This window comes from Bombina bombina, chromosome 2 (assembly GCF_027579735.1).
Source record: "Bombina bombina isolate aBomBom1 chromosome 2, aBomBom1.pri, whole genome shotgun sequence".
Classification (NCBI taxonomy): Eukaryota; Metazoa; Chordata; class Amphibia; order Anura; family Bombinatoridae; genus Bombina; species Bombina bombina.
In genome coordinates, this window is record NC_069500.1 from 554518617 (window position 1) to 554543640 (window position 25024).

The 25024-nt window shown below is 37.8% G+C and overlaps 1 protein-coding gene across 1 annotated transcript in view; it reads left to right on the plus strand.

Moving 5' to 3' along the window:
* The window catches only part of SLC35D2 (solute carrier family 35 member D2), a 126618-nt gene extending 102063 nt beyond the window's left edge, over positions 1-24555 (plus strand). Inside the window, exons 11-12 of the mRNA XM_053702416.1 lie at positions 20950-21032; positions 22809-24555. Coding sequence (XP_053558391.1) covers positions 20950-21032; positions 22809-22971 — 246 coding nt within the window. The 3' untranslated portion in view covers positions 22972-24555. The remainder of the gene's footprint in view (positions 1-20949; positions 21033-22808) is intronic.
* Positions 24556-25024: the final 469 nt, after the last annotated feature.

The following is a 25024-nucleotide window of genomic DNA, read 5'->3' on the forward strand; positions in this document are numbered from 1 at the left end:
TTCAAGATTGAGTTCTAAGACTAAAACTTTAAGCTTATACTAGTTTGGTTGTTCTTATTAAGGAACGAATCCTGAGTTCTTTCCCAAGTAACATGTTTTTAATTGGGGTTCGAAATTAGCTCCCTAATGTTGCGATGCACATGCCGTATTCCAGCTTGGCTGGTAAGGGGCAGGTTAAGACTTCTTTGAAATTTATTTGGTTCTATTTTGTCCAAATTTCTTTGATTTTATTCCAGTAAGGCTAACACTTTCTTTCAGTGTGTTTCTGTCCTATATATTTTGGATACTGTTGAGGCATGGCTGGGTACCCATGGGGTTCAAGCGCTGCTCAGACCTGGAATCTTCTGGGGTTTTTATTCCAGTTCCTTTTCTAGGAACTGGGTTTAGGAGTTTTATTCAAACTATTTTGCCTTTTTGTGGTCATTGATAGCATTATTTGTTTTCTTTAGATACAATAAATGCGTATTCTTCATTTTTCTGTTTTCATTCAGATTATTTCCTGAGGATGCGGATTCTCATATGTTTCACTTGCTCTTCAGGACATAGTTAGAGGATCTTTTTTCAAAATCTCTTAATTCCTCACGCAAGGGTCACCTTTTTTTTTAGGTTTCCAGATGGTTTATGTCACTATCTTTGTCTCTATCAGACAAGGGACAATTTGTATTGGGTTCCGTCTGTCGGTACCTTTAGTCTCTGTTATTTCCTTCAGTTGCTATATATGCATAGAAGTTTTAACAGCATTGGATTCAATTCCCTTTGCTCATTTTCAATGGAAAGATCCTTTCCAGCTTTTTCTGAGTGTTGTTTCTTCAAGAACATGGTTGGAGGATCAATTAACCAATCAGTTTGTTGATTCCTCAGACAAGAGTAACCTTTTTTAGATTTCCGGATAGATTCAGTGTCCATGACTCTGTCTCTGTTGGTCAGGAGACGTCTGAAATTGGTTTCAGCTTATCGAAACCTTCAGTCTCAATCATTCCCTTCGGTAGCCTTATGCATGGAAATTCTAGGTTCTTATGACTGCTGCATTGGACGTGTTCCCCTTTGCTCATTTTCACATGCAACCTCTTCAGCTCTGTATGCTGAACCAGTGGTGCCGGGATTATACAAAGATATCTCATTTAATATCTTTAAAACTGATTGTTCGACACCCTCTGACGTGGTACAGACCACCATCGTTTAGTTCAGGGGGCTTCTGTTTTTCTTCCAACCTGGACTGTGATCTCAACAGGTGCAAGTCTGACAGGTTGGGGAGCTGTATGGGGGTTTCTGACAGCACAAGGGGTTTGGGAAATCTCAGGAGGTGAGATTACCAATCAATATTTTGGAACTCCGTGCAATTTTCAGAAGCTCTTCAGTCATGGCCTCTTCTAAAGAGAGAATCGTTAATTTGTTTTCAGACAGACAATGTCACAACTGTGGCATATGTCAATCATCAAGGAGGGACTCACAGTCCTCTGGCTATGAAAGAAGTATCTTGAATACTGGTATGGGCGGAATCCAGCTCCTGTCTAATCTCTGTGGTTCATATCCCAGGTATTGACAATTGGAAAGCGGATTATCTCAGTCGCCAAACGTTACATCCGGGCGAATGGTCTCTTCACCCAGAGGTGTTTCTTCAGATTGTTCAAATGTGGGGACTTCCAGAAATAGATCTGATGGCTTCTCATCTAAACAAGAAACTTCCCAGGTATCTGTCCAGATCCAGGGATCCTCAGGCGGAAGCAGTGGATGCATTGTCACTTCCTTGGAAGTATCATCCTGCCTATATCTTTCCACCTCTAGTTCTTCTTCCAAGAGTAATCTCCAAGATTCTAAAGGAATGCTCGTTTTTTCTGCTGGTGGCTCCAGCATGGTCTCACAGGTTTTGGTATACGGATCTTGTCCGCATGGCTTCTTGACAACCGTGGACTCTTCCGTTAAGACCAGTCCTTCTGTCACAAGGTCCTTTTTTACCATCAGGATCTCAAATCCTTAAATTTAAAGGTATGGAGATTGAACGCTTGATTCTTAGTCAAAGAGGTTTCTCTGACTCTGTGATTAATACTATGTTACAGGCTCGTAGATCTGTATCTAGGAAGATATATTATCGAGTCTGGAAGACTTACATTTCTTGGTGTCTTTCTCATCATTTTTCCTGGCATTCTTTTAGAATTCCTAGAATTTTTCAGTTTCTTCAGGATGGTTTGGATAAAAGTTTGTCTGCAAGTTCCTTGAAAGGACAAATCTCTGCTCTTTCTGTTCTTTTTCACAGAAGGATTGCTATTCTTCCTGATATTCATTGTTTTGTACAAGCTTTGGTTCGTATAAAACCTGTTATTAAGTCAATTTCTCCTCCTTGGAGTTTGAATTTGGTTCTGGGGGCTCTTCAAGCTCTTCCGTTTGAACCTATGCATTCACTGGACATTAAATTACTTTCTTGGAAAGTTTTGTTTTCTTTTGGCCATCTCTTCTGCTAGAAGAGTTTCTGAATTATCTGCTCTTTCTTGTGAATCTCCTTTTCTGATTTTCCATCAGAATAAGGCGGTGTTGGGAACTTCTTTTAAATTTTTATCTAAGGTTGTGAATTCTAACAACATTAGTAGAGAAATTGTGGTTCCTTCATTATGTCCTAATCCTAAGAATTCTAAGGAGAGATCATTGCATTCTTTGGATGTAGTTAGAGCCTTGAAATATTATGTTGAAGCTACTAAGAATTTCCGAAAGACTTCTAGTCTATTTGTTATCTTTTCCGGTTCTAGGAAAGGTCAGAAGGCCTCTGCCATTTCTTTGGCATCTTGGTTGAAATCTTTAATTCATCATGCTTATGTTGAGTCGGGTAAATCTCCGCCTCAAAGGATTACAGCTCATTCTACTAGGTCAGTTTCTACTTCCTGGGCGTTTAGGAATGAAGCTTCGATTGATCAGATTTGCAAAGCAGCAACTTGGTCTTCTTTGCATACTTTTACTAAATTCTACCATTTTGATGTGTATTCTTCTTCTGAATCAGTTTTTGGTAGAAAAATACTTCAGGCAGCTGTTTCAGTTTGATTCTTCTGCTTATAATTTCAGTTTTCTTCATTATAAGATTTAAACTTTATTTTGGGTGTGGATTATTTTTCAGCGGAATTGGCTGTCTTTATTTTATCCCTCCCTCTCTAGTGACTCTTGCGTGGAAGATCCACATCTTGGGTAGTCATTATCCCATACGTCACTAGCTCATGGACTCTTGCTAATTACATGAAAGAAAACATAATTTATGTAAGAACTTACCTGATAAATTCATTTCTTTCATATTAGCAAGAGTCCATGAGGCCCACCCTTTTTTGTGGTGGTTATGATTTTTTTGTATAAAGCACAATTATTCCAATTCCTTTTTTTTTATGCTTTCGTACTTTTTTATTATCACCCCACTTCTTGGCTATTCGTTAAACTGATTTGTGGGTGTGGTGAGGGGTGTATTTATAGGCATTTTGAGGTTTGGGAAACTTTGCCCCTCCTGGTAGGAATGTATATCCCATACGTCACTAGCTCATGGACTCTTGCTAATATGAAAGAAATGAATTTATCAGGTAAGTTCTTACATAAATTATGTTTTTGACCTGAATGTCTCTTGAACAGATTCTTTCTCTAGCATTCTGTTGTTGTTGTTTCTTCAACAGCATGGTTGGAAGATCATTCTTTCCAAGGTTTTCCTTTATTCTTCAGACAAGGGTTCTTTTCTGGGGTATTTTTTCTGTCTGTTTATAGAAGGCTGAAGCTGATTTTAACTAGCTTAATTCTTCAGTTTCTTAATTTTCCCTCAGCTGTTTTTTGTATGGGGGTATTTGGTTTTGATTGTAACATCTAATGGGTCTCTGTTTTGTCCATTTTCTATGTGTTCTTTTTAAGCTTTGTATGCTTTGCCTGTGATGCAGGGATCCTTCTCAGCTAATTTTGGTCTGGTTTTTAGAACAGGAATGTGTCTTTCTTGGTGGCTGAAACATTGGCTCATTATGCAGAGGGTTCTTTGTTTTCTTTAGATGGGGAACTGTCTGGGTGTCTCTACAAATACAAGGGGGTTGGGCTTCTTAGGAGACTAGGTTGCCAGTAATATTCTTGAACTTTAGTTCCCTAGCCATGAGGAATGTGTTTGGTTTTCTCTTTTAGGCAAAAGCCAGTTATTGTCTGTATTTCTTTGTTGGCAGTTTTTGTGTCCAGGTGTATGGTCTCTCCACCAGACTGTTGTTTTCAAACAGATTATGGATTTTTGGGGTCTCCCAGAGATACATCTGTTAGCCTCTCGGCTAAACTTCCCAGGCACCTTGCGAGGTCAGGGGATCCTTGGGCACAATTTGTGGATGCTTTAGTAGCTTTTTGATCTTTCTGTTTGTTTGTGTTTCTTCCTTTGTTTCCTATCCCAGAGTCAGGCAAGAATCATTTTCAGTCCTTCTCATTGCTCCAGTCTGGCCTTTGAGTTTTATTTTGTGTAGATCTGCTTTAGATGATCAGCAGCCTGGGTTTCTTTTGTTTAAGACTATTTTTTCCTTTCAGATCTTACATTTCTAAGCCTGATGGCATGGGGTTTAAGTGACTTGATTCTTAAGCATAGGTGCTTTTCAGAGTCAATGGTTGTCTCTTTTTCAGACTCGGAAGCTTGTGTCTAGGAATGTTTCTTTATAGGGTCTGTTAGAACATTTTATTCATTGATGTTTTGGCTTATGGCTTTTGCTATTCTTTCAGAATTTTTTTTTGTGCAGATTGGTTTGGATAAGGCCTTCTCTCCTAGTCTATTGAAAGGACAGTTTTCTGCTTTTTTTCAGTTTTTTTATTAGGAAGATTGCTTATCTTTCTGATTGTCATGCTTTTATTCAGATTTGTGGAAGTTTTTGTTCCTTTTAGCTATCTCTTCTATTAGAAGAGTGTCTATATACTCTATCCTTATCTTTTTCTACTTGAAGAAACAGTGTTTTTGGGGAAATAGTTGTTCCTCCTCTATGTTTTATTTTTAGAACACTTTAGAGAGGGTTTCTCTCGTTTTGGTTGTTGTCGGGACCTTGTAGTTCTGTATTGGGCCTACTGAAATTTTCAGACAAACTTTGGCTTGCTCACTTTGCTGATTTTTTTATTTTTTTAAAATTATTTTTATTAAGGACATGCAAGAAAAATAGAGCATACAGGTAAAATAACACTTCTGTAAAATATACCTGTTAGACAACATGGACCATATAATAGGACTGCCCACTTTTTTGTCCCTGTAAGCATCAAAGATATCCTTGTAAACCTAGAATGAAGGTTACTCGTGGATTTTCTACTATGAAAAGTGATTTATAACAGAGCAATGATTATAGTTGTAATCTCTAAAGTAAAACAAAAGTATAATGACTAAGCCAATAGAACATGTTATTGAACAGAAATGGTCTATTTGAAAGTCACCTGAGGACTATATTAACAACACAGTTATAAAAAATGCTGAAAGAGTGCATTATGTGAGAAATAATTTGGCTATGGTTTCATTAGTTATAGGAAAAACAACCTTTTAGTCAATAAAGTATAAGATACCTCTGCTTTGGGTATATACATAAAACTGAGAGCTAAATGCTGGAGGGAGTAAAGACTGGGGTGACGTATAGGCTACATATAGAGTATATCACCATAGTAACGAAAAATATATTGGGGAGGCTATAAGCTGTTAACAGGTATAGCTAAATAGAAAAAGGAACAAGGTAGCTCATGGTAAATAAAAGTGAGAACTGATATATGGTATGAGTCTGGGACCTAAAAGCTTATAAAAGAACCATGTGCTTACAAATGTAACATATCCCAAAATGAAGTGACGATTATAAAAGATAGTATAAGATAGTATATAGTTATACTTGGCTGTAGTAACCCAGCCAAGCTACCAAAAAAGAGAAGTGGGTGGTGGTATAAAAGTAGAGGGTAAAATATAATTAGGTCCCAGTTTAGCAGTTTCTCTTGTTGTCAAGTCAATTGCTAGAATAATTAAATAGAATTAAGTAGCCTACTATACATGCTTGAAAACATTATTTTTACAATAATTGTATTTAAACTGAACACTAAACTTGAATGCTAGTTACTAGGAATAAAAGAAAAAATAACAGTGTAAAATGTAGTGCTTGTAACAACATTAGATTGTGAGTATTCTATATCAAGGTATACAGTAAAATTATGACTTTAAATTAACCCCCTCCAACTGGATACTCAGAACGTTTTTATTTTGGATTAAAGTAGAGCTGAAAAATCTTACAACTTGTATAAGTCTTACTATAAAGAGTCTCAGAGGTAGTTTTAGCAAACCAGATCTCTGCTGCAGCACAACCAAACTGCATGACTGCCTGAGGAGATTTAATTACTGAGAGAAATCTTCTCGGTAGTGGAGGTGGCCAGGAAGATTTACAACAACTTTACAACAACTCCATTCTTCATTCTGTGTACATAATGTTTCATTACCCCAGTGCCCTGGATTAATTTGATATACTTGTGCTGTAGTCTTAGATAGCTGTTTTATAGGCATGTTTCCCTCTTGTTAAGACGATGATGGTATCAGCAGCATCTCTCCCCATTCAAACGTCACCGCTTTCTCTAGGTTTGACAGACCGGCTGCTTCACCTGGGGCTGTTATAAATAGGGGTGTGTTATATTGCAAAGCCCACCCTGGTCCACGTCGATTTTCTTTTGCATAGGCTCTTTAGGTAAATCATATGATGATTTCAAGATTGTGTACTCACTGGCGATAGTTGAAGGGTGTGCATCTGAGGTTTTCTTACCATATTAGTGTCCTTTGCAATGCACACATCTAGCTGCTGCAGTATATGTTAAGGGATCACATTGTCGATCTTTGACTGCAGGATGTATTCTAGCTTCTTCTAGCATTCATCGATACGCTGTATAGGGGGCTCTTCTCTGATGGATAGCAGAGTTAGTGTCATGTTTTAAAGATACAGAGTCCCGTTCAAAAGTTTGTAAAGAAAGAGGAATTAGATTGTATATTTGATTGCAGTGCTAATAGGCAATCCAAAGGCGACAGTATAACCCAGATATAAGGGGGGGTTGGCTAATTGTAGACTGCAACCTTAGGCCTTATACATCCGGACCTCTGCTCCAGTTTCATACATACAGCAAAGGAGAGTAATAATGAATTCTCACAAAGTAGGATGTTGTAATTAATAATTCTGGTGTGGATGCTGTTATAAAGAGACACAAATCGGCTAATCCACTTTGCTGATTTTATTCACGGTTGGAGAGCTTGGTTTTTGCTTGGAGCTTATGTTTTATTGACATACTTGGAGGTGGGACAGACTCCACCTTCATAGTTTTTTTTTCTGCTCATTCTACAAGTTCAGTTCGCTATTCTGATTTCTAGAATGAGACTTCTGTTTACCTATTTGGGCTAGACAGCCTCTTGGTCTCAGTTTCTTTCTCTTTATTTTCTTTCATTTTTGCATCTCTGATGGAAGCCTTTGGCAGAAAGTTCTTCAGATAATGGTTTTAGCATTTTTTGCCTGTGTACTTTTGATTAAGGAATCTATTCTTTTATTTGGAGGGTTGTGGATTTAGTTTCCTTCTGAAAAAAATGTTTTTTTTTCCCTACCCTATTTTCTTCATTACTAGTGGATTCTCCACAGCTTTGGTATTGGTTCTTAGGAGTAATGGATCGTGGACTCTTACTACCTTTTGAAAGAAAACATAATTTATGCTTACCTAATATGGTGATAAGAGTTTATGAGACCCCACCCTGTTTATATTTTTTTGATGAGGTTTTTTTCTTTTATGACACATCTTTTTACCCGGCTCCTATATTTTATTATACTTGTTTCTTTTCCTACCTTATTTGCTTGACTAAATGACAGACTAAATGGATAGGAAACCCCAAGATTTTCTTTCATGATTCGGATAGAACATAAAATTTGAAATAACTTTCCAATTTACTTCTATTAAATTTTCTTGCTAATTTCTCTTGTTATCCTTTGCTGAAGGAACAGCATTGAACTACTTTCAGCTAGCTGAACACATCTAGTTAGCCAATCACAAGAGAACAAATGTGTGCAGACACCAATCGGCAGCTAGCTCCCACTAGCGTAGGACATGTGTGTGTTCTTTTTCAGCAAGAGATACCACGAGAACAAAGCACATTTGAAAATGGAGGTGAATTTAAAAGTGTCTTAAAATTGCAAGCTGTATCTGAATCATAAAAGTTTAATTTCAACTTACCTATCTCTTAAATTCCAAAGAGGTGGGAGGAGTTATATAAAGCTCTTGGGGTTTGGAAATCTATGCTTCCTCCTAGTGGCAAGGAGAGTGTATTCCTAGGAGTAATGGATTGTGGACCACTATGATTTTTTTTATTTTTTATCAGGTAAGCATAAATTATGTTTTCAAATACAAAACTAAAGATGAACAATTTCCCATACATTTAATACTCTGCAGTAGGTATAACTAGTAATTTGAAACACATTAAAGGGAAAACTTCTACATGCTCTATAAGCCAGCTGTATTCTGCTTTTCATTTGTCTCCCCACAGCCTCTTCTACCGCTTCTTTCTATCCCCCAGCCCTAATTTCTCTCCCCGTATTTTCTCCATCAGCTTCTCCTTTCTCTCCCCTCATTCTATCCTGCTGTTTATACTTTCTTGTCAACTCTTTATAACCCTGTACTTGGCTTCTCCCTCCTCCCCCTCTGACCCTTCTATGCTTTACTCTCACACCAAAGCTCCTCATATGTATGTTAACTTTCTCCTGTGTACTCCCCAAATATTCCTCAGTAGCGTGGTTTCTACTTGCCAGTTGTCCCCCTCCCTCATGTAGTGTCTCCCTCTGGCTTTTTAGATCCCTATCAAAATGTATGGTGGATGGTTGCACAAGCTGCAGGGCTGCTAAATGGAAAGTTCTTTCCAATCTGAGTGCAACACTGTAATATGTATTTATTATACCTTGCTAGCCAACATATCCTAACTTCTGGTTTTACATAATATTGTGTGTTAGAATTCTACAATTATGAAAATGTTTTTAAAGTCTTGTCTGAAAAGTACACAGTTTAATTTGTTTCAATGGATACTGATTTATCAAATGGTTGTTATGTAGTAGGTCAACAGTAATATTTCATAACTCAAATCAATAAATTAAATCATTGCTAGTTTACCATTTAGTATACCATTTAATGCACATAAATGATCTAATGTTCAAGCCAGATATTAAAATGTGTTTTTAGATAACAGTCCAAAGCATAATGCAATGTACAATTTTAGCTTTCTAATCAAGACTGCACCAGGATTCCCCTCTTAGCCCCCTTAATGCCTCCCACTACCCCCACACTACCTGCATCGTGATGCTTGATTCCACTCCACCAGTCTTTGAGTACCTTTTAGCTGTACCCTGGCACTGGAGCCTGCCTTCTGTGTCCTGGGTTTCCAACATGCTGCTAATAACCGAGACAGATGCACACAGCTTTGACTGCCTGCACGGTTGAGTGAAAAAACCTGTGCACTAATCTGGAACTTCTCTTCAACTACCTTTCACTGCATATTTTGTTAATCTTGTTTATAGGATTGCGTCCTCGCTGCATCCTTTGTGTGTGTGAGTGCTAGAGTGCAGTAGTACTAATAATATTGTACTAGTATCTTACTTTATTGTACTGTGCAAAATACACAGCATTGGTTGGCTGAGCTCCAGCCCATTATCCTGGGTGCCCCATACAACCGCTGTGGCCTGGCTTAGTCCCACAAATGCACTGTGCACCTCACTGATGTCACCCTGCTGTAACAGGGACTTGACTTGGCACCCGGGCAGCTGCCCATATTGCCTGCCCCTAAAACGGTCCTGAATATACTTTGTGAGTACTAGATGAGAAGCCAAGATATATTTCTTTCATATAGGTGGCAAGAGTCCATGAGCTAGTTACTGATAGGAGATACATTCCTACCAGGAGGGGGCAAAGTTTTCGAAACCTCAAATGCCTATAAATACACCTCCCACCTCACTCATACCTCAGTTTAAAAACTTTGCCTCTTTAGGAGGTGGTGAAGCATGATGTGCTTGATTTCTTCAGTGAAAGACGCTTCTAAGCATATTGAAGCCCAGTTCCTCTCTAAGTGCAGTGTTTGTCTGAGGGATGCGAAGGGAGTATTGCCTGATGATACCATGTTTTCGCCTATGGGAAAACTTTTCATAAGGCTCTCTGTCAATCGGTTGTAGGGATTCATCTGCTGCCCCCCTTTATGGATCGACAATATACTCTTGTACCATTACCTCTGCTGATATGTTTCAGTACTTTTATTCTATAAGACACTCTCCGCTATGGATTGGGCACTTTTTAAGTAAAGTTGTTATATATTGTTTGTATACATGCCTTGAGTCAATAATTCAGTGCGACTTTATTTATGGCTAAATATTTGTCAAGGTTGGTAGAGTCTGTGAAACATACAGTTTTTTTTTTGGAGCTAGTAATTTATTTATAAATTAGGATGCTACGTATTATGTTAATCTCATGGAATGTTGATAATCACATTTTTATGCAGTATAATAGAAGTATCCATTAGTCTTTATTTTTGTTTTTTTGTATATAAAAATTCTTACCTATTTTTTTCGTTTGGCTTTGCAACAAGAGCAAATGCGCATGTGATGATGCTATTAATGACGTCATTTCAGGCCAACATTTCCAGACAAATTTTCCGTTATTAGCTCTGCCCCAGCTCATTCAGTGCTCTCAGAAAATGCTTATAGAGTGTTCGTGCAGCATTATTTTATGAATCAGTTTTCTTTTTTATAAATATTCACTTTCTATTCTCTCAAACCTGTTCTATCATATATAGTAGCATAGATATAAATTTGCAGAATTAATTAATTAATTTAATTTTTTTTTTTTTGCAATTATGTCTCAAACTGAACCTGCCTCTGATGTCACCATAGGATTTGAGCTTTCTGAACACATATCTACCAAAGCTAAGTGTGTTTGTTGTAAAATAGCTTATCTAAATTCTTCAGCTCAATTATTTGAGACAATTGACAATTTCTTAAATGCTGATAATATATCTATGAGTAAAAATGCACCCACTGTTATTCCATCTTAGTCTAATGTACATAGCATTCCTGCAGAAATGAAAGATTTTATTGCTACAGCTATAGAGAAGGCAATGACTGCTATTCTGCCTTCAAATAAATAAACGTAAAAGGGGTTTGCAACATTTTCCTAGATCTAGTGAATTAAGTTCTGACCTTCAGCATACTGATGTATCCTCTACTGATGGGGTTTCCTCCAATTCAGAGGATGCTATATCAGAGACAGCTATGGACAAATCTTTTTTATTTAAGATAGAATATATTTGTTCTCTCTTAAATGAAGTTTTGTTTACTTTGGGAATTGAGGAGTCTAAACCTCCTGATGATAAAGCTAGTAACCGTCTAAATTCTGTATTTAAGACTACTATTATTACGCTTGAAGTATTTCCTATTCCAGACGCTATCTCTAATGTGATTGCTAAAGAATGGTCTAAGCCTGGTACCTCTTTAAACCCTTCTTTTAGGTTTAAGAAATGGTATCCTTTACCTGTAGCCAATTTAGAACTTTGGGAAACAGTTCCTAAAGTTGATAGGGCAATTTCCACTCTTTCCAAGTGTACTACTATTCCTATGGATAACAGTACTTCTTTTAAGGGTCCTTTAGATAGGAAGCTTGAATCTTATCTAAAAAGGGCATATTTACATACTGGCTATATTCTTAGACCTGTTTATATCTATGGCTGATGTTGCTGATGCATTTACTTTTTGATTGGACAGTTTAGCACAGCAGTCTTCAGATTCTGAATTATCTAATATTATTGGTTTACTTCAACATGCAAATTATTTTATTTGTGATGCTATATTTGATGTTATGAAGATCAATGTCAAATCCATGTCTTTAGCCATTCTAACTAGAAGAGCTTTATGGCTTAAATCTTGGAATGCTGACATGGTGTCTAAAACTAGACTATTATCTCTCTCTTTTCATAGTAATAAACATCTTGGTTCACAATTGGATTCTATTATCCACTGTTACTGGGGGTAAGGGAGTTTTTCTGCCGCAATACAAGAAATCTAAGCTCTAATTGGAGACCATCTCAGTATTGGAATAAATCCAAGCCTTATAAGAAACTAAATCCTGCCCCTAAACCTACATGAAGGTGCGACCCTCAAGCCAGTTCTTCTGGTAGGGGCAGACTAAAGCTATTTCAAAGAGTTTGGACAGACTATGTCCAAAATCAGTGGATTCAGAATAAAATTTCTCAGGGGGAACCAATAGGATTCATAATACGACCTGCCTTTTCTTACCCATGTACCAAAAAACCCCAGTAAAAGCTCAAGCCTTTCTGAAATGAGTTTCAGGGGTAATTCTCCCAGTGTCACAGCAGGAACAAGGATTGGGTTTTTATTCAAATCTATTCATTGTACCAAAGAAGGAAAATTCTTTCAGACCAATTTTGGATCTGAAAACTTTAAATCATTTTGTAAGAGTCCCAACTTTCAAGATGGTGACTATAAGGACTATTCTGCCTTTTGTTCAGCAAGGTCACTTCATGTCCACAATAGACTCACAGGATGCTTACCTTCACATTCCAATTCATCCAGATCACTATCAATTTCTGAGATTCTGATTTTCTAAACAAGCATTACCAATTAGTCGCTCTTCAGTTTGACCTTGCAACAGCATCAGGAATATTCTCAAAAGTTTTAGGTGCCATTCTATCTGTAATCAGAGAGCAGGGTATTGCAGTGTTTCCTTATTTGGACGATATCTTGGTACTAGCTCAATTTTTTCATTTAGCAGAATCTCACACAAAACAGCTTCTGTTGTTTCTTCAAAGACATGGTTGGAGGATCAATTTACTAAAGAGTTTCTTGATTTCTCAGACAAAGGTCACCTTTTTAGGTTTCCAGATAGATTCAGTGTCCAGGACACTCTCTCTAACAGAAAAGAGACATTTGAGATTGGTTTCAGTGGCTATGTGCATGGAAGTTTTAGGTCTCATGATTGCAGCATCGAACGTGATCCCTTTTGCTCATTTTCAAATGTGACCTCTACAGCTTTGCATGTTGCACCAATGGTGCAGGGATTATACTCAGATATCACAACTGATATACTTAAATCCTAACACTCAACTCTCTCTGACTTGGTGGTTTAAGGGACAGTCAAGTCCGATTTTTTTTTTTTCTTCATGATTCAGATAAGGCATGTAGTTTTAAACAACTTTACAATTTACTTTTATCACCAATTGTGCTTTGTTCTCGTGGTATTCTTAGTTGAAAGCTAAACCTAGGAGGTTCATGTTCAAATTTCTTAGACCTTGAAGGCCGCCTCTAATCTAAAAGCATTTTGACAGTTTTTCACCACTAGAGGGCGTTAGTTCATGTGTTTCATATAGATAACATTGAGCTCATGTATGTGAAGTTTCCCTGGAGTGAGCACTGATTGGCTCAAATGCAAATCTGTCAAAAGAACTGAAATAAGGCGGCAGTTTGCAGAGGCTTAGATACAAGGTATCACAGAGGTTATCACACTGTTGGTTATGCAAAACTGGGGAATGGAAACTGTAATAAAGGGATTGTCATTATTTTTAAACAACAACAATTCTGTTGTTGACTTTCTGTTTAAACCATCACCTTATTGTTCAAGGGGCCTCCTGTGTTTGTTCTACCTGGACTGTAATCATAACAGATGCAAGTCTCACAGGTTGGGGAGCTGTTTGGGGCTCTCTGACAGCACAAGGAGTTTGGAATCCTCCAGAGACGAGGTTACCAATCAATATCTTAGAACTCCGTGCTATTTTCAGAGCTCTTCAGGCTTGGCCTCTATTAAAGAAATAATTGTATATTAGGTTTCAAACAGACAATGTCACAACAGTCAATCATCAATGGGGGACTCGCAGTCCCCTAGCAATGAAAGAAGTATCTCTTATACTTTCTTGGGCAGAATCCAACTCTGGTCTAATCACTGTGATTCATATACCAGGTGTAGACAATTGGGAAGTGGATTATCTCAGCCATCAGACTCTACATCCAGGGAGTGGCTCTCCATCCATATGTGTTCTATCAGATTGTGCAGATTTGGTGTCTTCCAGACATAGATCTGATGGCCTCTCATCTAAACAAGATACTTCCCAGATACCTCTCCAGCTCCATGGATTCTCAGGCAGAGGTTTCTCTGACTCTGATGAACACTATGATACAGGCTCATAAGCCCGTTTCAAGGAAAATATATCACAAGGTTTGGAAAACCTATATTTCATGGTGTTCCACTCATGATTATTCTTGGCATTCTTTTAGAATTCCTAGAATTCTACAGTTTCTTCAGGATGGTTTGGATAAAGGTTTGTCTGCCAATACTTTGAAAGGACAAATCTCTGCTGTTTTATTTCACAGAAAGTTTGCTAATCTTCCTGATCTTCACTGTTTTGTACAGGCTTTGACTCGTATCAAACCTGTTATTAAATCTATCTCTCCTCTTTGGAGTCTAAATTTGGTATTAAAGACTTTGCAGGCTCCTCCTTTTGAGTCTATGCATTCTTTGTATATTAAACTACTTTCTTGGAAAGTGTTATTTTTCTTGGCTATCTCTTCTGCCAGAAGTATTTCTGAATTGTTTGCTCTCTCTTGTGAGTCTCCTTATCTGATTTTCCATCAAGATAAAGCTGTTTTGCGGACTTTGTTTAATTTTTTGTCTAAAATTGTGAATTCTAACAACATTAATAGGGAAATTATTGTTCCTTCCTTGTGTCCTAATCCTAAGAATACTCTTGAAAGGTCTTTACATTCTTTGTCTGTGGTAAGAACTTTGAAATATTATGTTGCGACTACTAAAGATTTATTTTTTCTGGTTCCAGAAAAGGTCAAAAAGCCTCTGCCATTTATTTAGCTTCTTGGTTGAAACTTCTGATTCACAAAGCTTATTTGGAGGTGGGCCAGAGTCAGAGAATAACAGCTCATTCTACAAGATCATTTGCCACATCTTGGGCTTTCAAGAATGAAGCTTCAGTTGATCAAATCTGCAAAGCAGCCACTTGGTCTTCTTTGCATACATTAACAAAATTTTACCATTTTGATGTTTTTGATAGAAAGGTTCTTTAGGCAGCTGTCTGTTTGATTCTAGTGCCTAAGATTTAAGTTTTTTAAATTTTTAAGAAAAAAATAATTTTTCAGCAGAAATAGCTGTTTTTATTTTATCACTCCCTCTATAGTTACTCATGGACTTCCACGTCTTGGGTATTATATCCCATCAGTAACTAACTTGTGGACTCTCGCCACCTATATGAAAGAAAACATAATTTATGTAAGATTTTTTTTTTATATAAAGCACATTATTTATCATGTTTCTCTTTTCTCCAACATAGGTGTGTCCGGTCCACGGCGTCATCCTTACTTGTGGGATATTCTCTTCCCCAACAGGAAATGGCAAAGAGCCCAGCAAAGCTGGTCACATGATCCCTCCTAGGCTCCGCCTTCCCCAGTCATTCTCTTTGCCGTTGTACAGGCAACATCTCCACGGAGATGGCTTAGAGTTTTTTGGTGTTTAAATTCCTTCATACTTTTTCACATTTTCAGTAATAAAGTGTGTTCAGTTTAAAATTTAAAGTGACAGTAACGGTTTTATTTTAAAACGTTTTTTGTACTTTGTTATCAAGTTTATGCCTGTTTAACATGTCTGAACTATCAGATAGACTATGTTCTGTATGTGAGGAAGCCAAGGTTCCTTCTCATTTAAATAGATGTGATTTATGTGACACAAAATTTAGAGAAAATGATGCCCAAGATGATTCCTCAAGTGAGGGGAGTAAGCATGGTACTGCATCATCCCCTCCTTCGTCTACGCCAGTCTTGCCCACACAGGAGGCCCCTAGTACATCTAGTGCGCCAATACTCCTTACTATGCAACAATTAACGGCTGTAATGGATAATTCTATCAAAAACATTTTAGCCAAAATGCCCACTTATCAGCGAAAGCGCGACTGCTCTGTTTTAGAAAATACTGAAGAGCATGAGGACGCTGATGATAATGGTTCTGAAATGCCCCTACACCAGTCTGAGGGGGCCAGGGAGGTTTTGTCTGAGGGAGAAATTTCAGATTCAGGGAAAATTTCTCAACAAGCTGAACCTGATGTGATTACATTCAAATTTAAATTGGAACATCTCCGCGCTCTGCTTAAGGAGGTGTTATCTACTCTGGATGATTGTGAGAATTTGGTCATTCCAGAGAAATTATGTAAGATGGACAAGTTCCTAGAGGTCCCGGGGCCCCCCGAAGCTTTTCCTATACCCAAGCGGGTGGCGGACATTGTAAACAAAGAATGGGAAAGGCCCGGCATACCTTTTGTCCCTCCCCCTATATTTAAGAAATTGTTTCCTATGGTCAACCCCAGAAAGGACTTATGGCAGACAGTCCCCAAGGTCGAGGGGGCGGTTTCTACTCTAAACAAACGCACTACTATCCCTATAGAAGATAGTTGTGCTTTCAAAGATCCTATGGATAAAAAATTAGAGGGTTTGCTTAAAAAGATGTTTGTTCAGCAAGGTTACCTTCTACAACCAATTTCATGCATTGTTCCTGTCACTACAGCAGCGTGTTTCTGGTTCGATGAACTAGAAAAGTCGCTCAATAAAGATTCTTCTTATGAGGAGATTATGGACAGAATTCATGCTCTCAAATTGGCTAACTCTTTTACTTTAGACGCCACTTTGCAATTGGCTAGATTAGCGGCGAAAAATTCAGGGTTTGCTATTGTGGCGCGCAGAGCGCTTTGGCTAAAATCTTGGTCAGCGGATGCGTCTTCCAAGAACAAATTGCTTAACATACCTTTCAAGGGGAAAACGCTGTTTGGCCCTGACTTGAAAGAGATTATTTCTGATATCACTGGGGGTAAGGGCCATGCCCTTCCTCAGGATAGGTCTTTCAAGGCTAAAAATAAACCAAATTTTCGTCCCTTTCGCAGAAACGGACCAGCCCCAAGTGCTACATCCTCTAAGCAAGAGGGTAATACTTCTCAAACCAAGCCAGCCTGGAGGCCAATGCAAGGCTGGAACAAAGGTAAGCAGGCCAAGAAACCTGCCACTGCTACCAAGACAGCATGAGATGTTGGCCCCCGATCCGGGACTGGATCTGGTGGGGGGCAGACTTTCTCTCTTCGCTCAGGCTTGGGCAAGAGATGTTCTGGATCCTTGGGCGCCAAGGTTATCTTCTGGAATTCAAGGAGCTTCCCCCAAGGGGGAGGTTCCACAGGTCTCAATTGTCTTCAGACCACATAAAAAGACAGGCATTCTTACATTGTGTAGAAGACCTGTTAAAAATGGGGGTGATTCATCCTGTTCCATTAGGAGAACAAGGGATGGGATTCTACTCCAATCTGTTCATAGTTCCCAAAAAAGAGGGAACATTCAGACCAATCTTAGATCTCAAGATCCTAAACAAGTTTCTCAAGGTTCCATCGTTCAAAATGGAAACCATTCGGACAATTCTTCCTTCCATCCAGGAAGGTCAATTCATATCTACATATTCCTATCCACAAGGAACATCATCGGTTCCTAAGGTTCGCCTTTCTGGACAAGCATTACCAGTTTGTGGCACTTCCATTCGGATTAGCCACTGCTCCAAGAATTTTCACAAAGGTACTAGGGTCCCTTCTAGCGGTGCTACGACCAAGGGGCATTGCAGTAGTACCTTACTTGGACGACATACTGATTCAAGCGTCGTCCCTACCACAAGCAAAGGCTCATACGGACATTGTCCTGGCCTTTCTCAGATCTCACGGGTGGAAAGTGAACGTAAAAAAAAGTTCTCTATCTCCGTCAACAAGAGTTCCCTTCTTGGGAACAATAATAGACTCCTTAGAAATGAGGATTTTTCTGACAGAGGCCAGAAAATCAAAACTTCTAAGCTCTTGTCAAGTACTTCATTCTGTTCTTCTTCCTTCCATAGCACAGTGCATGGAAGTAATAGGTTTGATGGTCGCGGCAATGGACATAGTTCCTTTTGCGCGAATTCATCTGAGACCATTACAACTGTGCATGCTCAGTCAGTGGAATGGGGATTATACAGACTTGTCTCCGACGATACAAGTAGATCAGAGGACCAGAGATTCACTCCGTTGGTGGCTGACCCTGGACAACCTGTCACAGGGGATGAGCTTCCGCAGACCAGAGTGGGTCATTGTCACGACCGACGCCAGTCTGGTAGGCTGGGGCGCGGTCTGGGAACCCCTGAAAGCTCAGGGTCTTTGGTCTCGGGAAGAATCTCTTCTCCCGATAAACATTCTGGAACTGAGAGCGATATTCAATGCTCTCAAGGCTTGGCCTCAGCTAGCAAAGGCCAAATTCATACGGTTTCAATCAGACAACATGACGACTGTTGCGTATATCAACCATCAGGGGGGAACAAGGAGTTCCCTGGCGATGGAAGAAGTGACCAAAATCATTCAATGGGCGGAGACTCACTCCTGCCACTTGTCTGCAATCCCCATCCCAGGCGTGGAAAATTGGGAAGCGGATTTTCTGAGTCGTCAGACATTTCATCCGGGGGAGTGGGAACTCCATCCGGAAATCTTTGCCCAAATAACTCAATTGTGGGGCATTCCAGACATGGATCTGATGGCCTCTCGTCAGAACTTCAAGGTTCCTTGCTACGGGTCCAGATCCAGGGATCCCAAGGCGACTCTAGTAGATGCACTAGTAGCACCTTGGACCTTCAACCTAGCTTATGTATTCCCACCGTTTCCTCTCATCCCCAGGCTGGTAGCCAGGATCAATCAGGAGAGGGCATCGGTGATCTTGATAGCTCCTGCGTGGCCACGCAGGACTTGGTATGCAGACCTGGTGAATATGTCATCGGCTCCACCATGGAAGCTACCTTTGAGACAGGACCTTCTTGTTCAAGGTCCGTTCGAACATCCGAATCTGGTTTCACTCCAACTGACTGCTTGGAGATTGAACGCTTGATTTTATCAAAGCGAGGGTTCTCAGATTCTGTCATTGATACTCTTGTTCAGGCCAGAAAGCCTGTAACTAGAAAAATCTACCATAAAATATGGAAAAAATATATCTGTTGGTGTGAATCTAAAGGATTACCATGGAACAAGATAAAAATTCCTAAGATTCTATCCTTTCTTCAAGAAGGTTTGGAGAAAGGATTATCTGCAAGTTCTTTGAAGGGACAGATTTCTGCTTTATCTGTTTTACTTCACAAAAAGCTGGCGGCTGTGCCAGATGTTCAGGCTTTTGTTCAGGCTCTGGTTAGAATCAAGCCTGTTTACAAACCTTTGACTCCTCCTTGGAGTCTCAATTTAGTTCTTTCAGTTCTTCAGGGGGTTCCGTTTGAGCCCCTACATTCCGTTGATATCAAGTTATTATCTTGGAAAGTTTTGTTTTTGGTTGCAATTTCTTCTGCTAGAAGAGTTTCAGAATTATCTGCTCTGCAGTGTTCTCCTCCTTATCTGGTGTTCCATGCAGATAAGGTGGTTTTGCGTACTAAACCTGGTTTTCTTCCGAAAGTTGTTTCTAACAAAAACATTAACCAGGAGATAGTCGTGCCTTCTTTGTGTCCGAATCCAGTTTCAAAGAAGGAACGTTTGTTGCACAATTTGGATGTAGTTCGTGCTCTAAAATTCTATTTAGATGCTACAAAGGATTTCAGACAAACATCTTCCTTGTTTGTTGTTTATTCTGGTAAAAGGAGAGGTCAAAAAGCAACTTCTACCTCTCTATCTTTTTGGCTTAAAAGCATCATCAGATTGGCTTATGAGACTGCCGGACGGCAGCCTCCTGAAAGAATCACAGCTCATTCCACTAGGGCCGTGGCTTCCACATGGGCCTTTAAGAACGAGGCTTCTGTTGATCAGATATGTAAGGCAGCGACTTGGTCTTCACTGCACACTTTTACCAAATTTTACAAATTTGATACTTTTGCTTCTTCTGAGGCTATTTTTGGGAGAAAGGTTTTGCAAACCGTGGTGCCTTCCATCTAGGTGACCTGATTTGCTCCCTCCCATCATCCGTGTCCTAAAGCTTTGGTATTGGTTCCCACAAGTAAGGATGACGCCGTGGACCGGACACACCTATGTTGGAGAAAACAGAATTTATGTTTACCTGATAAATTACTTTCTCCAACGGTGTGTCCGGTCCACGGCCCGCCCTGTTTTTTTAATCAGGTCTGATGATTTATTTTCTTTAACTACAGTCACCACGGTATCATATGATTTCTCCTATGCAAATATTCCTCCTTTACGTCGGTCGAATGACTGGGGAAGGCGGAGCCTAGGAGGGATCATGTGACCAGCTTTGCTGGGCTCTTTGCCATTTCCTGTTGGGGAAGAGAATATCCCACAAGTAAGGATGACGCCGTGGACCGGACACACCGTTGGAGAAAGTAATTTATCAGGTAAACATAAATTCTGTTTTTTATGCTTTTACTCCTAACTCACTAACTTGGCTATACATACATAAACTGAGGTATGAGTAAGGTGGGAGGTATATTTATAGGCATTTAAGGTTTGGGAAACTTTGCCCCTCCTGGTAGGAATGTATATCCCATCAGTAACTAGCTCGTGGACTCTCGCCACCATGAAAGAAATTAATTTATCAGGTAGGTTCTTACATAAATTATGTTTTTTTTAAATATTCTAATTCTCCTTGAACAAGGTATACAGTTTGGTACAGTTATATATGTGATGTATGGTAGAGCATAAAATAATTTATGACCAATTGTTTGTAAAAATTGTGTTTTAGTAAAGCTTATATTCCTAAAACAAGGAAGTCATATCCAGTATATGCTTTGCATGTGTGTTTTACATTTTTCACTGTAACTGTAAATACTGTAGTCTCTGTAAAAGGTAAACCACATTTCTGCAGATTTGTGAACACTAAAGGTTATTTTAAAAAAGATAGGAAGTAATAAAATAACATGTTTCTATTATACTATGATTTAATTATATGTTATTTTCTCTACCGCTGTCTTTAGAATGTATGTATCGGCTATATTGGAATTTTTATTGGAGGAGACTACACTTTTTCCTGGTTAAATTTCTTAGGTTTAAATATTTGGTAAGTTTTAAATTGTATTTATTTTTCATTTTCTATCTATTATATTATGAGGTACAAAACAAAACAATGTCCCTTTTGTGGTGTTCACAGTTTAAAATATTCATATTTATTTTACATTCTATTGCTAACTTCCTTACTAGAGATAAATAGAAAAAATTAAAACAAAACAGAACACCACAAAACAATTCTTAAGGGAACTAACAAAACACACTAGACTGTCGGATCTACCTTAGAAGAAAACTACAGTAGGCTTGAAATCATGGAATGACCAGCACAGACTCCAAACTTAAAGGGATATGAAGCCCACATTTTTTCTTTCATGATTCAGATAGAGCATGCAATTTTAAGCAACTTTCTAATTTACTCCTATTATCAATTTTTCTTTGTTCTCTTGATATCTTTATTTGAAAAAGAAGGCATCTAAGCTTTTTTATTGGTTCAGAACGTCTGGACAGCACTTTTTTTATTGGTGGGTGAATCTATCCATGAATCAGCAAGAACAACCCAGGTTGTTCACCAAAAATTGAAAAGCAGGAATGTAAGTTTAGGAGCCTGCCCATTTTTGATTCAGGACCTGGGTAGCTAAATGTAGCCACCAATCAGCAAGTGCTACCCAGGGTGCGTAACCAAAAATAGGCCGGCTCCTAAGCTTACATTTCTGCTTTTTAAAATAAAGATACCAAGATAATTAAGAAAAATTGATAATAGGAGTAAATAATAAAATTGCTTCAAATTGTATTTTCTGAATCATAAAAGAAAATTGTGTTTCATTTCCCTTTAAAATCTCTCTCAAGCTGGTTTAGGTTGAACTGGACAAGAAGAGTGAAAGAAGAGCAACACATTTGTAGAAAATTCTGCAACGTTGTTGGGAAGAATACAGATAGAAAACCCTTTATCCAAACTGCTTAGGATCAGAACAAGTTTAGATTTTGGAATATTTGCATCTTTAAAATGGGACAGTTTGGAGAGGGGATGGAACCAAGTGTAAACATCAACATCTTATGTCATTAAGGCAATATTTCCATGTCATTATACAGCTTATACATGCAACAAAAAGGTAGTTTTATATCATTTTTAATACTTTGCATACATGGTGCAAAGATAGTACAGTACTGTAATCATAAGGAATTATTATAAATATTGACCATTATTTGCATTTTACTATACAAAACACAAACCAAAGACACAGGCAGTTGTGGAAAAATAGTAATTTTTTTATAGTTTTATTTAAATATATATATATATATATATATATATATATATATATATATATATATATATATATATATATATATATATATATGTGTGTATGTTAATTAAAAAGTTTAGATTTAAGAATGTTTGGATTTCTGAATTCCGGATTTGGGGATATGTACCTGTTGTTATATCTGCAAAAAGTTACTACTGTGATGATTAAAAAATGTAGATAACATTTTGTTATACAAACAGCTTAAATTTCAATAAAAACTGTATAAATGGAAGTGTTGTAAAATTTTTGACCTTTACATACTTGTGAGATATTACGCCATTGATTCATAGAAATAGAAAACCTATTTATCAAATGGAACATACTGTTACATACAAAGATACTATATTATTTGTTCATTTTTATTAGATCTTAGTATCAATCCTAAGATTTTATTAAATCAGAATTCTCTGGCATACTTATATGGATATGTTTTACCTCTGTTATTAAACCATTCTGGAACAAACCTTTTTGTGTAAATAAACACAATAAAAGCTATGTGCAACTTTTTTTCTTCTTGTGTTTTTCAGCATGGCAGGTGGAGCAGCATATTCTTTTATATCTTTATGGGGAAATGCACAAGTTGTGGACCATGTGAAGCCAAAGGACCCTGAAAAATCAGAAACTGCTAAATATTTGGAAGAAAAGGATACTAGCGTGGAGGACAGCGAGAAGTCAAATCTATTAAGTTGATATAAAGGAAAAACTAGCATTCTAGAACACGGACCTTCCTTTTGTATTTTTTAATGAAGTATTTATAGTAGCTTTTATTCATATTATTATCTTAAATTATTGTTGAGATGAGAGAGAGGGTGTGTGTGTGTGAAGATTTTTAGTTGCATTATCAAATATTAGAGAACTAAGCTATTTATTTGTATATTAGTTATTAGGCTGGACAATCTATTACGTTTTTTGTCCTCACTCGCCAATCCCAAACTTCTCTTCCACCCATTTCCAACACACACGTGCAGCTATATGAAAATACAAAAAGAAACAAAAATGTTACTCGAAACCAGATGAACTACTGGTGTTCTATTAACTTGAGGACACAGGAACTGTCAAATTAGTAAAATCACAATCCTAAATACATTGCTGAATACAAAATAAAATACAAAATAGTAAGTGCAAAGTTTAAATGTGATAAAAATGTATCTGAAGTTTAACCCTTTCATGCCGGGACTAAATTGTCTACATAGGAACGTTGTTGATTTCAATGATGGGATCGGGTCAGGGTGGAGTCCCATTTACAAAGCTGCTATGGCTTCAGTACAGCCAAATGGCAAAGATGTTGCATGCAGTCCTAACAGCGCTAAAGCCCAGCGCAGTTAGTACAGCGGGAAACGGTTAAAGGTTAAAGTAAAGTCAAAAGTAAACAAATGTAATAGAGCATGCACTTTTAAACAACTTTCTAATTTACTTCTGTTATAAATTTTGCTTATTTCTCTTTGTATTCTTTGTTAGAGAGTAATCCTAGGTAAGCTCAGGAGAGTGCACGTGACTTTAGACTTCTGACAGCAGTGTTTGCAACAATGTTTATAGCAATGTTATACATAGTTGCAAACTCTGCTGCCATAGAGTGTCTGTAGCATTATATAGCAGCAATTTGTGTATGTATGACATTTTTATAAACTTTGTTGCAAACACTGCTGCCAGATGGCTAAAGTCACATGCATGCTCCTGAGCTTGCATAGGATTACTCTTTAATAAAGAATACCAAGAGAAATAAGTAAAAAATAATAACAAGTAAATTGGAAAGTTGTTTAAATTTGAATGCTCTACCTGAATACTGAACCTTTCATTTTGTCTTTACTGTCCCTTTAAATAAATATTAAATACAAAACATAGCAGAACTGTCATGTAGTGCTGTATTGCACTGGGCTTGAACATCTCGTCTGAGTGGAGAGGTTTATATTATCAGGACCTAAGGATGAATAAAGCTGACTTTAGTTTGATAAAAATGCATAAATTAAATTTGTTTTGTAGAAACTTTATTTATTGATTTATAGCGGCATTGTATGAAACCCGGAAAATGATGTTTATCTCCCTATGCACGAACTGAACAGAAAAAAACAATATTAAACTTTACATGTATTTTCTCTACCCCTATGCAAATAATAATAATAATAATAATAATAATAATAGTGTCAAATACTTAGGCACAAACAATTTGTATTTTTAATTTCTTTGTATAAATTGTAAAGTAAAAAAAGTTTTAATATGCAGTTAATGCCACGTTTTATCTTTTTTAAAAAAAAATAAAAATATTGTGGAACTCTTCTCTTGATTGCAGCATATTTATTGTATATCTCATAAGAATATATGTAGACATCCTTGATAATAGAATAATAGTTCTAGGTGTGAGTAGTGAAACATTGATAAATAGGAGTCTGAGATTATCTAGGCCTAGGTAATTGTCTAGTTTGTCAGAATTATGCGTGGCTGCAAATTGTTGTTTTTGGAGCAACTTATGTGTTTATAATGATCCTCACTGTGCTCATTGGAGGTCTACGGATACCCTTGGTCATTTCATATGTTTCATGGCCTCTGGTCAGCAGCTACTTTCCCTTTCCACCTGACAAATGTCTTTTTGTGTCAGAGGTAAATGGCTTCACACATTGTTCACATTCTTCTGGCCCAGAGAAGCTTATGCTGCACAGATTAATTAGTTCATAAGGTAACTGGAAGTTGAGGGCACATCTAGGGAACATTTGTGCACCTACTAGGCTTTAGAGATCTTCACAAAGAT